The following is a 16,257-nucleotide window of genomic DNA, read 5'->3' on the forward strand; positions in this document are numbered from 1 at the left end:
TTGGCATTGAGGTTCACGAAGAGTCTTGGCTCGATACATCCGTCTAGTGTAAGAGCATACATACTTTTAAGACCCAGCATACATACATCTCTACAACCCTCGCACGTGGTACTGCTGAGAGGAGATGAAGAATTCTTTGATAGCAGTACATCTCCGTCCGAGATCCAAGAAACAAAGCGCCTGCATCTAATCGAAGGAAGAGGACAGAGCATCAATATCAAACCCTTTCATCATCATAAACAGCTTTTCAGCTGCAGATAGTTGGTTGCGTTCTGCTATCGTATATATCTTCTGGTCATCATGATTCCCCGCGGGGAACAGAGGCGTCTCTAGCTCACAAACATGACCGTCCTCCGGGAGGATGCCATCTGTGAAATATGCTCGAGTTATGTTGATTGTACACAACGTCGGGAAGGAGGTTGTGCCGTGGCCTGGCCCATTTTGCAGGACCAGGATCGCGGAGCCTCCTAGGAGATCTTTGAGCAGACGAGCACTTGAGATTGGCGTAATAGGATCTGCCTAAGGCGGAGGTTAGCGAAAATTCAAATCGAGCGATGGAGAAAAGACGTTAACTGACGGTATTGCTCTGCACCAAAATCGGATTTTTCAGCGTATGGTTCCACGGGCCCGTGAACCGTTCTGGCGGGTTCACAGGCCAATAATGACACTGCGCATCCGGTTCTGCAGTGAGCACGCTAAATGCAAACTTAGAAACCTGTTTCGACACGCTCAAGATCTCATCGACGAGCTGCTCGTTTGTCGGTGGGTCGTAGAGCGGGGGTTTGGGAGCGTCATTGCATGATACGGCTTGTCGCTCTAGGTCTTTGTACCCTGCGAAGAGGGTGTCGAGCATCAGCAGCGCTTGGCCATCTCCGAGAATCGCTTGGGAGAGAACGACTGCGGTAGTTGGCCAAACAGTCGGCATCTGTAGCATTCGGAAGAGCAACGCTGCACAGAAGCGTGAACGAGCTGCTAGCTTTGGGACCGACGAACTCACTTCTCGCCATGCCGGACGTGACGATTCCCCAAAACCGGCGATCGGCCACGGTCAAAGGCCGTTCATACAGCCGATCAAAGAACGCCTCCAGTCTTTCTCGAATAGGCTCAGACTCGCCCTCGTCTTCCCGCCGAGCGAGCTCGCACGTCTGCGGACCGGCTTTGGCGCATTCGGTGGTGAACCAGGTGTAGGCGTCTTCGGTGGAGGAGAGCCATTGGCGGTAAGATTTGTACATGGGCTGGTCTGAGGAAGTGAGTTGTAGGAGGGGATGGAATGGGGGAACGTACTGGCCCAGGCGACTACGTCGACTATGCCCTCTACCATGACTTTGCCCACACGCTCGGGAAACCTGCGATGGCGTTAGAATCACTTCGACACTTGGTATAAGCACTCACATGTTGACTAGATATTGCCCGATGATAGAACCGTACGAGCCTCCAAAATAGTTTCTACACACTTTGAGCAGAGTCTCGCACTCCTTTTCATAGCGCATACATCAACGTCCCCTCCCCTTCCAGAGCGCTCACGACCCTCTCAATATCCCTCACGACAATCGTCGTCCCCATATACCGCACCTTTCCGCCCATGCTCACCCCACACATCCTGTACTGCGTTTCTACCAGGGCGTCCATCTCCTCCTGCTGCCTGAGCAGGCTTTGACGTAGTTGAGCTTCGGGGACGGAGGACGAGTAGTCGAAGTTCCGCAGGAGGACAGTGTTTGCTGTGAGGGCGTTGTTCTGTCCTGGAAGAAGACACTGGGTTGTTGGCCTGTATCGGAGTAGGTAAGCGTCATTACTCACTGGGGGGATGGAGGACGTACTCGGTATCACCAATTCCCCGAGGGTCGATGCCAACGATGTCCCACTGCTCGCCAGTAACAGAAGCCTGCATCCCCTCCCCTCCCAAGCGTACTACCAGTCCTCCTGGTCCGCCCGGCCCTCCTGTGTTGCACACAACAAGGTTAGCATGCCATCATCTCACTGGTGGGAAGGGACACACCAGCACCGAAGATGACCGTCCCGAGTCTTGGTGCAGCAGTAGCTCGCTTACGCCCTAATGCGACCTTAGTCGTTCCTGCCGTCGAGTCTGTATAGTCTGTCGGTACTCTTGCAGACTATCAGCATACATAAGGAGGGCTCTGAGTCGACGGGGACGCACATGAGGAACCCGCATTCTCCCTCTGGACCGGTAGGGTTAGTCGGAGGAGGACAGGTCCACCAGCGTATTGTCCCCACGGGTAGGACACGCCAGTCCTCCCTAGCTAATTCATCCGAGCTAGACGCTACAGTGATAACAATAGAACGGAAAGGTATATGCCACCAGAGAAGAAGGATAAGGAGGCATGCTGCGAAGGCCTTGAGTGGTACGCGAGTGTTTGACATGTGCTGTGTATGGTTGACGTTGTCGTCGACGGTGCCACTGAGCATGAAGGGTTGTTTGCCCATGACGCCTGTGCCTCTTCAACAGCAGACACTTGCGCTAGATATCAAGATGAGCCAGTCGAACTAATAGATGACGGCGCATTCTGCACATTTCGACTGCGGCTTCTTCCTCAGTTGAGAGCACATGGTCGTCCGAGTGATTGATGGAGAAGCATGCCCCATCTGCAGATGGTTGTCCTTGCACAAGGAGCACACGATCCAATAAATTCATATGGAAGTAAGTCTGTTTGAATATGTTGATATTATAATTGTCAATGAAAATGAAATCTAATAGTTAACAATAAATGCGTCTTATGGGACTCTGGGTTCGGAGTCACGTGTATCGTCGTTTCCCCACAAATCATTTCAAGCATCCTCCTCGATCGAATGCTTGATCTAACCTGCGCTCATCTCTATCTTGCTTGGATTGTGTCTGTTCAGCCGATGTGCTGAATACAACGGACATCGACTGCTTTCTCTCTCCGCATTGTCACTAGAGTATCTGGGTCCTGGAGAAGTCTGACACCGTCCAGCAGCTAGTTTCACATTCTTTGATATCTCTGTTTCCCGGATCCTACATCGGAAATACCTCAGGCAGAATCAACTCCGTATACCTGGTCTATATAGGTCTAGAAGATATCTTTGGCATCGGATCTCTCTCGTGCACACTGTTCGTACTCGGTGAGCTCGGAACTCCTACAACTCTGTCTCTCACCGCGCCCTCACTGTACAACAATCCCGCTATTCGACCACTCCTTCGGGGGCAGAATGGATCAGGATGAGAACGATAAACCAAAGGTGACCTACCACCGGTTAGGAAACAGCGGGCTGCGCGTCTCATGGCCTATCCTGGGGATGATGGCATTCGGCAGTCCGGAATGGCTTGTATGTCCCTCCCTCCCTCTTCTCATTTTGCTGAATGGTGGGGCAGGCATGGGTGAAGAACGCCGATGAGGTACGTCGTCTCTCTTATTTGAGCGAAGGCTGATTATGCGGGGAGAATAGGCATTACCGATTATCAAGATGGCCTGGGATAGGGGTGTGAACACATTCGATACTGCAAACGTCTACTCCCAAGGGGAATCAGAGCGAGTAATAGCCAAGTTCCTCAAGACAGTGCGTCTTTCCTCCTAATCTGTCCCTCGCAGCTGACGAAGGGTAGTACGATATCCCCCGATCTAAAGTGCTCATCCTGACGAAATGTCACCGGCTCGTCGCTGCGGTCCCCTCAGTCCAACCCCCCGCAGCCCGGGCACTGATGGCTACGCGAGACTACGTGAACCAACACGGGCTTTCCCGTGCAGCGATATTCAACGCCGTGTCTGACTCACTTGCGCGGCTCGAGACGGATTCTATCGACTTGCTCCAGATTCATCGGTACGATCCTGCTACCCCTGCTGAGGAGACGATGGAGGCGCTGCACGATCTTGTCGTTGCTGGGAAAGTGCGCTACCTAGGAGCATGTACGATGCTCGCTTGGCAGTTGCAGGCGTACCAGCAGGTGGCGGAAAGCAGGGGATGGACAGGATTCGTGAGTATGCAGAGTAATTGGAGCTTGTTGACGAGGGAGGACGAGAGGGAGGTGAACGCTTACTGCCGCTATAAGGGGATCGGCTTGATCCCCTGGGGACCGCTGGCGAGTGGACTGTTGGCGAGGCCCTTGGGGGAAGAGACGGAGAGGACAAAGTTGACTAGTGGGGCATCGTTCACGAGCTTTGAGACGACGGAGCAGGATAGGGAGATCATTAGGCGCGTGGAGGGGGTTGCAAGAGCCAGGGGGTGCGCGATGGGATGCGTCGCGCTCGCTTGGCTTTCGGGGAGAATTGTTAGCCCTGTAGTAGGGATCTCTTCTGTGAGCCAATGGTGATACGGTGTTCCGGTGGCTGACTGAAGCAGGAACAACGCCTGGATGAGGCGATACTGGGCGACATGCAACTTACGGAGGAGGAGAGGGAGTGCTTGGAGGAACCGTGAGTCTTTTGTTATTCACTGGGGTTGTGAATGACTGCGGATAGGTATGTGCCGAAACCGCTGGCGAGGTTGACTTGATATAGGTGGAACAAAGGTAACGATACGGAATAGATGTTAGGCCAGCGTCTTTTATTAGAACGTCTTCTGATCAAGATGCCATCCAGACAATGATGGAGACCCTGCACGGTCTCTCTGCAGCGGTTCAAGGCCAGCACTAGTATTAGGGCATCATTGTTGATGGTGACAGCGTCAAACACGTCTGAAGTCTGAACGTCTTCGATAACAACATTAGTGCATGTACGGAAATGGAGTCATGTAACCCGTACAAGAGAATTCGGTTCCGGATGGAATGCGACCCATGGGATGAGTAGACGCACGTGGCCTTGACGGTGAATAATGGTTCCGTGAAGGTGTTACAGACAGGGAAAAGGAAATTGGGCAGACATTACTCTTTAACTCTTTACTCCTCGACCACGACCATCTCAACTTTTAACAATTCTCTTCTATTTCTTTTCTATTCCTTCATTCTATAATTACTAACAATAAGAGTTATAGAAAGATTCACCAACCGCATCCCATTTACTCACAACTCACGCCACTTTCCCTCAATCTAACCGCGACACCTTCACTTGCCCACCATAGCTCAATACGCCCCAGTCCCACAGCGGCTCCCCCTCCCCTCCTCTTCCCACCCTTCCCTCTCCTCGCGGAGCATGGCCCGCTCCCTCCTCTATCCGCCAACAAGGCGCGAACTCGTACTCCTTCTCTCCTTCATCGTCGTTCTCCTCCTTGTCATACAACCGGACGTCACCAGCCACTTATCAGAGTATCGCGCCTACCTCCCTCTTCCCATCGCCGACGTGGCACACTCTCATCCCTCACCATCGCCTCGCCCCGCCAAGGGTGCCCACCCAGGAGCACCAGGAGCAGAGGATGGCTTGGAGGGTGTAGAACTGGACTGGGATGGTATACCGGATATGGAGGAGCTGATCGACGAGGCTGCACAGGAGGCGAGCGAATTGGGGGATGATGATGACCTACCGAGGCAGAAGGTCGAGCAGAACGATCTGCTTACGATGTTTGGACCTAAGAGGGAACCGTATGCTGCCGCTGTGAGGGAGTACTTTCCCAATAAAAGGATCACACCGAGCAACGTGCTCAGCCATGCTCCGGGTAAGTCCCGCGTTTGAGATGCTAGGATTGTGCTGACATCACCCAGGATTCACCATCTTTGAGAACCTCTACTTCCTCAATGGCACAGCATACATCGTCTCCCTCGACCCCGAATCCTTCCCCGCCCGCAACCTAATAACTGGCTCGGGCTTTGGGATCTACAATTCGCCGGAGGAGGTCGCCATGCGCGAGCCGACGGACAAGGATATGGTGATCATTTCCCCCTCTCGGGCATACCAACTTTTCGGCGATTCCGCGGTGCGGCTACACGGCACGTCCTGGTGGACGAATGACCCGCCTCAGTTCATCGCGCACTACTACCACTTCAGCGCCGAGCTGATGTTCGGTCTCTGGCGAACCTACTCCTCGCTCGACCCGAGTATTACCCCTCTCGGGCAGACGCGTCTGCCTGCCCCACGTCGCTGGCTCTTCCCGCACGTTCCTGCCGACAAGTGGCGCGATTACGCATCCATGAATCAATACGTACTATTCGCTTCCTTCCCCTCTACACAGCTCCTTTTCCAGCAAGACGTAGCAGATATGGCCGAAACGGGCAAGGCCTTCCTTTTTGATCGGGTTGTCTATTCCGACCGGAGCGCAGCAATTCGCGGCGAGGGTTGGCTTCCCAGACAACGCATGGCTGCACTCGCATTTGTCCACGAGACAGTACGCAACTGGTGGGCGCCTATCAGGTCCAACGTCGTCCGTTTCGCAGGGGGTGACCTCAATCCTTTCCTTCACCCGCACTCGCCACCTCCTGCCCCTGGCCAGCCAGCGCCAGTTCATGAAGAGCAGGAAGACAAACCCGTGATCACCTACGTCTCCCGCCAGACCTGGGGCAGGAGGATGCTTATCGAGCAAGACCACGAGAGGTTTGTGGCTGCCCTTGAGAGGTTGAGCCAGGAGCATGGCTATGAGGTTAACGTGGTCAATATGGATAAGTTGACGCGTGATGAGCAGATTCGCCTAGCGGGAAGGACGACTGTACGTCTCTTCTCTCTCATACCTCTGTGGATGATGCTGATTCCGTACAGATTATGTGTGGTGTGCATGGGAACGGCCTTACCTCCCTGCTTTGGATGAAACCTACGCCTCGCACCACAGTAATGGAGTTCTTCATGCCGCAAGGCTGGGCGTTCGACTATCAATGGACGGCTTCGGCCCTGGGGATGACCCACTATGGGTGGTGGAACGACACCTACGTAACGGGGAGTAGCGTCCCGGCGCAGAGTAAGTCCCTCCCTATTCCATAATGATGGGCAGCACTGATAGCTCTGGTCAGCGAACTACGTAGACGGGTTCCAGGGCAACGAGATCCCTCTTGATGGAGAGGCAGTAGCGCGTGCTATTCACGCCCGATTGCAGATCCCCTTGGATGCGCCCGCCCCTCCGCCAGCGCAGCCTTGATCTCCCCAACAGCGACAGTTGTCTGCCTGCCGCAGTGCGGTAAGGAGTAGAAGAGACGGCGTGGGCCGTATCCCAAACCGGTTGACACACCGACTTGTAGCCATATTTTGTTTTCCTCTCCCTCCCAGAGTCTAGCGTATATCTTGTTTATCCCCCCCCCTTGCGGGTCATGAGCACGCTCCCACGCTCTTTTCAACAACGTTTGATGTTTGGTGTGGACTTGTACCTTTACTTTACTAGCTTGGGGGGCAGAGGAGGGGAAAAGGTCCGGTAAATTGTAGCTTGAATACATCATGCATCCTCTCTCCCTGCGCGGCGTCGTGTATTAAAAAGGTTGTGGACTGGTCTAGAGTTGATAATTGGGAATGAATTGATTCCCGAACATCTTTTGTTGTGGAGACTGATTCTTATCCATGGATATATAGGCTGTCGACCGGGATGAACATCTGCCTGTGTCCGCCAGTCGCTTCGTCAGTCGCTGCGCCCTTGGACAACTGTTAACTGTTATATAATATACTATAATGGGTCACCCAGAGTCGCCTGTCCTCAACCAGCGTGCCGATAACCTACGGACTTGCCAAAAATTGGCCCTGCGAGCGCTAGCTGGCTGCCTCCTGCTGGGCATTTTATACCGGTTGATCCCCGGTCTTCAGCTCATTGCCGCACCTGCTCTTGCAAGCGAGGCAAACGACACTACAAACCTCAGAGGAGGTACAGACGCAGAGCTGGTCAGATCTTCAGCTGGCGATGTTTGGGGTAAGTGGATTCGTCGTGTACGTCTCTTCTGACACGTTCCACGATTTGCATAGGCTTATACGAGCTATGGGTGTGCAGGGTGCCTACGGACTGGACCGACCCTCTCGCAGGGATGAGTAAGGTCTCTCTGGGGAGGGTGAGGGCTAGCAAGACGCCTAGGAAGGGGATGGTCATCTTCGGCGCTGGTGCGTCAGCTGCCTTCAACAGATTAGCTGTGCCGAAGATGATGACCCGCGTGGTATCGGAGATTCTGAGTACGCACTCCTCCTGTGCATTGCGCAGAGCTGACAGTCCTCAGACCGCATACCCAAAGCCTGCCTGCCGGGCAAAATACTGCCCTGAGGTCCAATACCGTCCTCACGCGGGGGTTCGACTACTCGTCTTCCATCCCCGAGGCCGAGCTTCGTCTCAGCCTGCTTAGACAGCAGGAGGAGATGGACGCTCTAGTGGAAACTCAGTACCGGATGTGTGGGGTGAGCATGGGAAGCCGGGTAAGGCATATGGGCACTACGACTGTAGCGAGGGATATTGCTTTCGTCACGAGTGTCTTGGAGGGAGATGATGCGCTTATGTGAGTGCGATTGATGTGATTTGGAAAGGTGCTGAAACGGACATACTCTAGCAATTACTACGGAGGCTCGTATGGATCTATTATTGGACAGTATCTGGTCAATATGTACGTTCTGTTCAGAAGCGGGTGTTGTTGCTGAATGATAGACAGGTTCCCCGACCGCGTAGGAAAGGTCGCCATCAACGGTATTGTCGACAGCGTCGCGTGGGCTAGTACGCCTGAATTCCTCCTTGCTTTGCACGTGTAACATACCCACACAGATCAGCCGATGTACAAGTCCTACCGGCAGTGGTTGTCCTCGACCGAGGATGCGTACGACTGGTTCACAACAGAATGCACTAAGGTCTGCCCGTCCAGAATCACCCGGGACGTGCTCAAGCTTTCCTCAGGCAGGGCTGAAGGATTGCGCTCTCGCAGAAGAAGGTAGCCAAGATCCCAAATTGATTCGAGATCGGATAGAGGCGTTGTTTGACAGCCTGTATGAGCGGCCTCTGACTGTTGCACACCGGACAGCTTGGGGTATTGTCACCTCCTAATGGCCAGAAGAGAGGCGCTCTTCTTCCCTGTACAGCGCCGTGGCTGACTTCTCTGTGGTAGCATTCATGTTCCGAATGCTACAACAACCTCTCCTCTGGCCCACCGCAGGATCAGCACTCAAGGAAGCCATAGACGGCAACGGTCACCCGTTGTTGTTACTTCACGCCGCTGGAACACGAGTTGCGGACCTGGAACGACAAGCTGTCTCGTGCAACGACGCACCCAAGCCTCCTCTCTACGTGCCACCCACGAACGAACAGCTCGTTGACGAGATCCTGGGAGTCTCCAAGGAAGTCACCCGGTTTGCCTTCAGCGTCCTCACAACCGAGCCTGATGCCCAGTGTCACTATTGGCCCGTGACTCCCCCTGAACGATTCACAGGGCCATGGAACCACACTCTACGGAACCCGACACTAGTGCTAAGCAATACGGCCGATCCCGTTACGCCTATCGCCAGCGCTCGACTAGTCAAGGAGCTCCTCGGAGACTCTGCAGCGCTCCTACTACAGAATGGGCCGGGACATGTGACGAGCTCTGTCCCGACGTTGTGCACTATTAACAAGATTCGGGCGTATTTCACTGATGGTGTCATTCCGGACGAGAACGAGATATGCCAGTTAGATGAGGCTCTTTTCCCGGGAAGCGAGCATCAGCTGGGAAAATATACGGAGGATGAGAGGACAAAACTCGAAGCTGCTGAGACACTGCATGCGCTGATGATGGACTCGGATCTGTCTGCCTTCCAGCAGGCCTAAACAGCTAGCTGTGGGTAGTGTGAGTTCAGCGCAATCCAATTACATTCTTGCGGGCTAGTTGAGGGAAGGGCGCGTGTTCCAGTAGTAATTTGCAGAATATACAGGTAAATATTTCCATTGGTGAGGCGAGGGCACACAGTGCCTTGGTATCTACGTATGACAAGGAGCGTGTATCCTAGGATCGACAGTATAAAATACAGCTACCGTTGGGTGTAGGTATCATAGCATCAGAGCGCGCCGCACTCAAGATTCCGGGTATCGGAAATTCGTGTTTCGAAGGGCCATAAAGGTATGGGAGGTGTCGCACGCGACTGGTATCCGTAGTTCAGGGTATCGCACTTCTTCAGGGCAAGGTCCAGGCCTTATGCTCTCCTAACAGCGTGGAGGACCTCTCCGAGCCGTATTGCCGAGCTCACCGACTCCATCTCTGCCTCCCCGAGCTCCGCGCGGTCCTCTGGGAAAGGACCCACAGTGACCTCGCACACCTCCCCGTCCTGGGGGAGCTTACCGAACTCGAAGAAGGCGCGTGACCGGCGGATGTTGCACAGAGAGGGAAGGGAGATCGTACAGTGTCCAGGACCGTTTTGCAGTGCCAGGACGGAGGATGAGCCTAGGCGGGCCCTGACGAGCCTGGCTGAGGAGATCGGGGTTGCTGGGTCGGCCTGATATTCTGTGAGTATACAGGAATTGGGAAAGAGAATGGGAGAACGCACGGTGTTGCTGAATATGACGATGGGATTGCGCAGCGTATGATTCCACGGACCAGTAAACCGTTCCGGGGGGCTGACGGGCCAGTACTGGCAGCCCGAGTCCGGCTCGGAGGTGAGCACGTTCCAAACAAACTTTGTCTGCGTATGCATCACGTCCAGCAACTCGTCCAGTACCTCATCGTATGAAGGTGCGGTAGAGGGAGTGAGCGGCAGCGCGTCGTTGCACGTGACGGCTTGGCGGGACATGTCCTGTGGTGGTGGATAAAACCCTTTCTGAGTGAGGAGGAGCTTGCCCTCCCCTGCCATAGCAGCGGCTAGGATGCCTGCAGCTTTTGGCCAGGTACTCGGCACAGCCAGGGTTTGGAAGAGGAACCCTCTCGCCATGCCGGATGTCACGAACCCCGGGTTGTCCAGGTCGTTAACCACGAGCGGGCGGTCGTACAACTCGTCAAACCAGCTCTCGAGCCGTTGGCGAATGAACGCCGGCTCTTCGCCCTTCCAGAGCGTGAGCGGGCAGCTCCACGAGCCAGCGGCGGAGCAGGTGGAAAGGAATATATCGTATGCATCTTCCGTGGAGGACAGCCAGGGTCGGTACCATTTGAAGTTTGGCTCACCTGCTGAGGGTTAGCCATGCCAGAGAGGTAAAGGGGCCACGTACTGGACCAGGCGATACCATCCACAACGCCGTCTATTCCGACTCGGCCAACCCGGTCAGGGAACATGTTTACTAGGTACTGGCCGAGGATGGTGCCGTAGCTTGCTCCCCAGAAGTTTCTATCACCCGATCAGCACCCTTCACCGATAACGCAAGAGAGCTCACATCAGCGCTTCCTCGCCCTCCAACACCCTAGTGATAAAGTCCACATCCCGAGCGACCGTGGTGGTGCCCATGTACCGCGCAGCATCGCCCATGCGCTCACACTGGGCATACTGGGTGCGATATAGGGCGTCGGCCTCTATCATCTTCCTTTTAAAGGTCTCCCTCTCTCCTGATGCATTTCTGGGGACGTCGTACTCCTTGTCTAGAACGGTGTTGACTGTTAGAAGGGCGCTCTGTGCAGCGGACGAAAAGCATTGGGTAGGGGGGAGGGTTTCGCCTATGCCGCGAGGGTCAAAACCTACGATATCGTATGTCTCCCCTGTGACGGCAGCTTGGAGTGAAGACCCTCCCTGCACGGCAAGCTGTTTGCCCGAGCCGCCTGGTCCGCCTAGGAGAGATTAGGTACATTTTCGGAGAGACGGAGGACGTACCAGGATTGACGAGGACGATCCCTTGCCTTTCCCTCCGGGCTTTGACCCTACCTAGAGCTACCCGGGTGACACCAGCAGAGGCGTTAAAGTAGTCGGTCGGGACGCTAAGACCGTTAACAAGATCCAATACGCAAAAAAAAGAGGGAGCATACATGATCCACCCGCAGTCTGTGCCCGGAGCGGCCCCACCCTCTCCGGCGCAGTCCCACCACTTCACAGTACCAGGGGAGAGCTTGGTCCAGTCGTCTTTTGAAGGATGGCAGTGCGAGAATAAGAAAGGTGTTGAGAGAAAGAAATTGAGGTGCTCGCGGAAGATGTAGCCGCCGACCAGCAGGCAGGAAAGAGCGAATATTGCGAGTTTCCTTCTATGACAGAAAGTAGAAGTTGTAGGGACGGGGTGTTTGGAGTCCCGGGGAAAGTGAGCAGGCATGGGAAGGTAGGTCCAGTCGACCATCTCTACCTGACCTTGCGGAGAGAGATGAAGCATCTGGTGTGAGTGAAAGGATGGTGGAAAGAAGAAGAGTTGTGGGGGGGTAGTAAGCCAGCTCATCCCCGTCCCCGTCTCTCCGCTCCCGTCGTTACTAGAGCACGTGATCTACTATATTTGTTCGATCCCCTTGGACCCTTTCCGTCGTGCCTAATCAAGGGGTTTATGGCGCGCCAAGCCTAATAAGGGAACAGCATGCCCCTGTTCTGTTCTATCAACCACCTTCCTCTTCCTTCCATCAACGATAGGTGTTGTCACTGAAAAGACTACAGCATTTCCTCATAGTATCCATCCTCCTCTCTCTTCTCTTCTCTTCTGATTGGGTATTATACCGCGGACTAAACAATGGCCTCGCTGTACGACGAAGACTGGGTGCTGGGGCACGACAAGATTAGGTTCTACACAAGGACCTACGAGCCTCCCCAAGGTGTCTCCGAAGCAAAAGCCGCAATCCTTTTCTTGCATGGTGCGTCCCTCCTCCCCCCATTTCCCGCGTATCTGACGCCGGGCAGGGTACGTCGAGCATATCGCCCGCTACGAGCACGTCTTCCCCGTTTGGGCAGAGCAGGGCCTAGCGGTGTACACATATGATCAACGCGGGTTTGGTCGAACGGGCGAGGGGGACGGCACGAACAAAGGTACAGGTCAGACGCGGACGTCCACAGAAGACCAGATGGAGGATCTCGAGTGGTTTATCCGGCGCACGGCTGAGTGGGTCCCTGGCAAGAAACTCTTCCTCGTCGGGCACTCCATGGTTCGTCCTTCCCCTGTGTCAGGAACGAAACTGAAAAGTCATAGGGAGGTTTCAATGTGCTCAACTTCCTCTGCTCCCCCCAGTCACGCTCAGCCACCCTACCGAAGATCTCGGGTGTAGTCGGTCTCTCCCCGCTGCTAGAGCTCACCCACCCCCCGTCTAAACTCCTCCGTACGATTTTAACTCCCCTCTCTTTCCTCCTCCCCAACATCACCGTGTCCGTCGCCGTCCGCTCCGAGTGGATCAGCCGCGATCCCAACGTGGTCAAGTCCTACAACGAGGATCCGCTCGTCCATAAGCGGGGAACGATCCGTTCCCTCCGCAGTATGCTAGACGCCGTCGACGCCCTCCGTTTGCGAGAATTCCACTCTTTCCCAGTCAATATTCCCGTCCTTCTCCTCCACGGCACAGCAGACGAGGTGAACTCCCAGCCCGCCACGCTCGCCTGGCTCACCAAGCTCCGCGCGAAGAACAAGACGTTTACGCCATACGAAGGCGGGTTCCACGAGCTCATGCAGGAACCACATCCCATTAAGGAGACAGTCATGCAGGAAGTGGCCACCTGGGTCCTGCACGTGTCCGCGCAGGCGAGGCCGGCCAGCATGGCCGACAGTGCAAAGGCCAGACTTTGACCTTTAGTCTAAACCGATATGTGCGAAGCGCGCCGGCACGCAGGCGCTGTTTCATATTTCTGTTCCGGGTTTAACTTGCTCTTGCTCATTCGATACTCCTGACAATATTCCCACTATGACTCTCCAAGCGTTTCCCTCTCTTTGTTTCGGGTGTATAGGGCCGGCCTGGATGGCCAGGACGGATCATTTATGTCATATCGCCGGTAGACGGTGTTCTACTTCCTCGACTATGTGCACTCGCTTCACCGGAAAATATTATATGCATGGTCAGATCTTCACCTCATTCGTTCATTGTTAGCGATAGCTCGATGGCGCGAACCGGAGCCGAGTTTGCGCGTCCTGCGGCTGACTCATCCGTCCTCTGCTGCTTTGTAAGCTTTGTCTAACAACTCCCACGGTCTATGATGGTAAATATAGGACAAAACCCTATTTCCTCTGTGCATCACGGGATTCTCACACCTTTCCCATGCCTTTCATGCCTTTCCCTCGTTTTTCATGACTTTATCCTCACTTTCTCCTTCCTCTAGGCTTTCTCATGCTTCTTCCCTGGCTTTTTCACTGCTCTCTCCTAGAGTTCTTCATGAAATCTCACACACCCTACCTTTGATGACTGAGCTCTTCTCTGGCACCCTGAACTGGCTCACTTGCATCTAAGCAAACACTTCCTCACCTGGGGACTCTTAGCTTGGGCTCATGGATTGCCCCTCCCATCTCTTTCCCTTGCCATTTTCCAGTCTGGGATGGAGCTCCCTGGTGACAGGGTCCTCCTGCATCACCAGGATTTGCATTATGGAATGTTCTGGGCAGCCTCCCATTGCCCTTGTGACCTCAGGCTTTGTGGGCTTTGTTGGGGGCACAGTCAATCATCAGCCCTCCAATAGTATTGATGCTGGCATGGGTGAGCTCAAAGCTGGTATCTCTAAGGATGGTCAACCTTGCGAGCATGCCCTCTCTCCCTCTACTCTCTCTACTCTCTCTCAGGATGTGTCAACTCATTGTCACTGTGAACAAGATGGACACCATCAGGTGATCCAAGTCTCACTTCAGAGTAATCATCAAGTGGACGTCTACCTTCATCAAGAAGGTTGGTTACAACCCCAAGTCTGTTCCCTTCATTCCCATCTCCAGCTGGCACTGTGATAACATGCTTGAGGAATCCACCAACATGCCATGGTACAAGGGCTGGACTAAGGAGATGAAGGCTGGTGTCATTAAGGGCAAGACACTGCTTGACACCATTGATGCAATTGAGCCCCCTGTTTGTCTATCTCACAAGCCCCTCTGTCTTCCCCTCCAGGATGTGCACAAGATTGGTGGTATTGGAACCATACCAGTTGGCCATTATGATCATCAATTTTGCTCCTTCCAATCTCACCAGCAAAGTCAAGTCCATTGAGATGCATCATGAGCAGCTTGTTGAGTGTGTCCGTCAGCTTCAATGTTAAGAACATGTCAGTCAAGGATATCTGTTGGGGGAACATTGCTTCTGATTCCAAGAATGATCCTGCTAAGGGGGCTGCATCTTTCAACACCCAGGTCATTGTCCTCAACCACCCCAATCAGATCTGCACTACACACCCTACCTACAAGAATGAGTCCTACAATCCCCACTCTTCTTCTTATTGTCTTGCTCTCCCTTTCTCCTGCTCCCATCTTCCCACCATACTCCAGCATGTTTGAGTTATCAGCAAGTTATGCTCAAATGTCCCCGATTCTGAGGCCTCACCTAACAAACAACACAGCCAATCATCACCTCACCTGAGGCCTCGCCTAACAAATGACACAGTCAATCATCACCTCACCTGAACAGGTGATCAGACCTGTTTGTCATATACTTCTTCTTCTCCTTTCATTGACCATCTCCTCACAGACAACACAGGCAATCATCACCTCACCACTTTTTCACACATGAGGTGAGACAGCACATATGTTGAGGTTCCACAGAATGGGCATGGTGCAGTCAATTATCACATGTGTCTCAGCAGCATATACCCTCCTCAGTGACACAGTCAACCATCACCTACATTAGTAATTGTATTAGGGTTATTAATACAATGTTTATACAATTGATATCTGCAAGAGACAATAAGGTTAGAGAAGTAACAAGAAGAAATGGAACTGCAGGCTCTAATCTGCTCCCTTCCCTGCCTCATGCATTGCACCGCTCTGCTCTTTATTATCACCATCTTTCTCTCCTGCCACCGTCCCCTCACCTTTCCTTTATCCAAACATTGAATTGATATGCCCTCTGCTCCTGCTGAAGCAGCCCATGATGGAGAAGCACAAGGTGGCTGCTTCAACTGGGCTCATGTTCTTAAGCTTATGGCAGTGGACAAGGCTGAGGGGGACATTGCAGCCACTGCCACTGGGATAGCAAACATCAGCTCTGCAGCTGCTGACAAAGCATCTGCCAGTGTTGGAGGACTCCCTAATGCCAGCACTGAAAAAGGAGTTCCTGTCACAAACACCATGCACATTCAAGAGGGGACTGCACATGATCTCGGAGATGGGGAAGAAGATGAGGATGAGTATGAGGCATCAGACTATGGTGTGGAGGATGCCATTTTCATGGATGAGGAGGCGTCTATAGGCACTGGAGTTCCCATGACTGAGGTGTGCTTCTTACCTTCAATTTGCCACATTGAGTCACTAACAAAAATTGTAGATCAGCCCAGTTACTGCTGCCCCTGCTGCGGGTCCTCGCATGGCTCCCCTGAAGAAGACCAGGAAGCAGAACCATGCCAAGAAGGACCACAAGTATCTCTGTCTTCAGCAGGGATATGTTAGGGCAACACAGGCTGACTAAGTCTGCTCACCTAAGAGTGCCAAGAGTCT

General features: G+C 53.6%; 8 protein-coding genes across 8 annotated transcripts; 6 read left to right on the forward strand and 2 right to left on the reverse strand.

Moving 5' to 3' along the window:
- Positions 1–186: 186 nt before the first annotated feature.
- DACRYDRAFT_112199 (uncharacterized protein) lies at positions 187–2,442 on the reverse strand (the record flags this gene model as incomplete). The annotated part of the gene is made up of 9 exons (XM_040769368.1): positions 187–519; positions 578–948; positions 998–1,240; positions 1,285–1,346; positions 1,393–1,446; positions 1,493–1,765; positions 1,818–1,938; positions 1,997–2,103; positions 2,156–2,442. 9 exons carry the CDS (start codon positions 2,440–2,442, stop codon positions 187–189), a joined length of 1,851 nt encoding a protein of 616 aa, XP_040623756.1.
- Positions 2,443–3,186: 744 nt separating this feature from the next.
- DACRYDRAFT_112200 (Aldo/keto reductase) lies at positions 3,187–4,392 on the forward strand (the record flags this gene model as incomplete). Its single annotated transcript, XM_040769369.1, has 5 exons — positions 3,187–3,303; positions 3,350–3,373; positions 3,424–3,534; positions 3,581–4,270; positions 4,315–4,392. The coding sequence occupies 5 exons, from the start codon at positions 3,187–3,189 to the stop codon at positions 4,390–4,392; spliced, it is 1,020 nt and encodes a 339-aa protein (XP_040623757.1).
- Positions 4,393–5,083: 691 nt separating this feature from the next.
- DACRYDRAFT_102604 (uncharacterized protein) lies at positions 5,084–7,212 on the forward strand. The gene is made up of 4 exons (XM_040767648.1): positions 5,084–5,562; positions 5,609–6,546; positions 6,597–6,792; positions 6,845–7,212. The coding sequence occupies exons 1-4, from the start codon at positions 5,103–5,105 to the stop codon at positions 6,967–6,969; spliced, it is 1,719 nt and encodes a 572-aa protein (XP_040623758.1). The 5' UTR covers positions 5,084–5,102; the 3' UTR covers positions 6,970–7,212.
- A 1,052-nt stretch (positions 7,213–8,264) lies between these two features.
- DACRYDRAFT_85260 (uncharacterized protein) lies at positions 8,265–9,588 on the forward strand (the record flags this gene model as incomplete). Its single annotated transcript, XM_040776726.1, has 6 exons — positions 8,265–8,296; positions 8,348–8,401; positions 8,447–8,508; positions 8,557–8,639; positions 8,686–8,719; positions 8,772–9,588. Exon 6 carries the CDS (start codon positions 8,899–8,901, stop codon positions 9,586–9,588), a length of 690 nt encoding a protein of 229 aa, XP_040623759.1. The 5' UTR covers positions 8,265–8,296; positions 8,348–8,401; positions 8,447–8,508; positions 8,557–8,639; positions 8,686–8,719; positions 8,772–8,898.
- Positions 9,589–9,695: 107 nt separating this feature from the next.
- Positions 9,696–11,979, reverse strand: DACRYDRAFT_102606 (uncharacterized protein; the record flags this gene model as incomplete). The annotated part of the gene is made up of 6 exons (XM_040767649.1): positions 9,696–10,250; positions 10,302–10,912; positions 10,957–11,072; positions 11,119–11,506; positions 11,550–11,653; positions 11,702–11,979. 6 exons carry the CDS (start codon positions 11,977–11,979, stop codon positions 9,951–9,953), a joined length of 1,797 nt encoding a protein of 598 aa, XP_040623760.1. The 3' UTR covers positions 9,696–9,950.
- Positions 11,980–12,283: 304 nt separating this feature from the next.
- DACRYDRAFT_85265 (alpha/beta-hydrolase) lies at positions 12,284–13,697 on the forward strand. Its single transcript, XM_040776727.1, has 3 exons — positions 12,284–12,502; positions 12,549–12,790; positions 12,835–13,697. Exons 1-3 carry the CDS (start codon positions 12,382–12,384, stop codon positions 13,420–13,422), a joined length of 951 nt encoding a protein of 316 aa, XP_040623761.1. The 5' UTR covers positions 12,284–12,381; the 3' UTR covers positions 13,423–13,697.
- A 619-nt stretch (positions 13,698–14,316) lies between these two features.
- DACRYDRAFT_91848 (uncharacterized protein) lies at positions 14,317–15,334 on the forward strand (the record flags this gene model as incomplete). Its single annotated transcript, XM_040777026.1, has 4 exons — positions 14,317–14,406; positions 14,459–14,755; positions 14,806–15,017; positions 15,241–15,334. The coding sequence occupies 4 exons, from the start codon at positions 14,317–14,319 to the stop codon at positions 15,332–15,334; spliced, it is 693 nt and encodes a 230-aa protein (XP_040623762.1).
- A 329-nt stretch (positions 15,335–15,663) lies between these two features.
- DACRYDRAFT_112205 (uncharacterized protein) lies at positions 15,664–16,228 on the forward strand (the record flags this gene model as incomplete). The annotated part of the gene is made up of 2 exons (XM_040769370.1): positions 15,664–16,035; positions 16,088–16,228. 2 exons carry the CDS (start codon positions 15,664–15,666, stop codon positions 16,226–16,228), a joined length of 513 nt encoding a protein of 170 aa, XP_040623763.1.
- Positions 16,229–16,257: the final 29 nt, after the last annotated feature.

Source organism: Dacryopinax primogenitus, assembly GCF_000292625.1.
Source record: "Dacryopinax primogenitus strain DJM-731 SS1 chromosome Unknown DACRYscaffold_25, whole genome shotgun sequence".
Taxonomy (NCBI): Eukaryota; Fungi; Basidiomycota; class Dacrymycetes; order Dacrymycetales; family Dacrymycetaceae; genus Dacryopinax; species Dacryopinax primogenitus.

Excerpts from the sequence above, each read along its gene's own strand:
- DACRYDRAFT_102604 (XM_040767648.1), top strand. The coding sequence starts at position 5,103 with ATGGCCCGCTCCCTCCTCTATCCGCCAACAAGGCGCGAACTCGTACTC. Across the intron at positions 5,563-5,608 it reads CGTGCTCAGCCATGCTCCGG|GATTCACCATCTTTGAGAAC; the intron begins GTAAGTCCCGCG and ends GACATCACCCAG. Across the intron at positions 6,793-6,844 it reads GAGTAGCGTCCCGGCGCAGA|CGAACTACGTAGACGGGTTC; the intron begins GTAAGTCCCTCC and ends AGCTCTGGTCAG.
- DACRYDRAFT_85265 (XM_040776727.1), top strand. The coding sequence starts at position 12,382 with ATGGCCTCGCTGTACGACGAAGACTGGGTGCTGGGGCACGACAAGATT. Across the intron at positions 12,503-12,548 it reads CGCAATCCTTTTCTTGCATG|GGTACGTCGAGCATATCGCC; the intron begins GTGCGTCCCTCC and ends GACGCCGGGCAG. Across the intron at positions 12,791-12,834 it reads TCCTCGTCGGGCACTCCATG|GGAGGTTTCAATGTGCTCAA; the intron begins GTTCGTCCTTCC and ends GAAAAGTCATAG.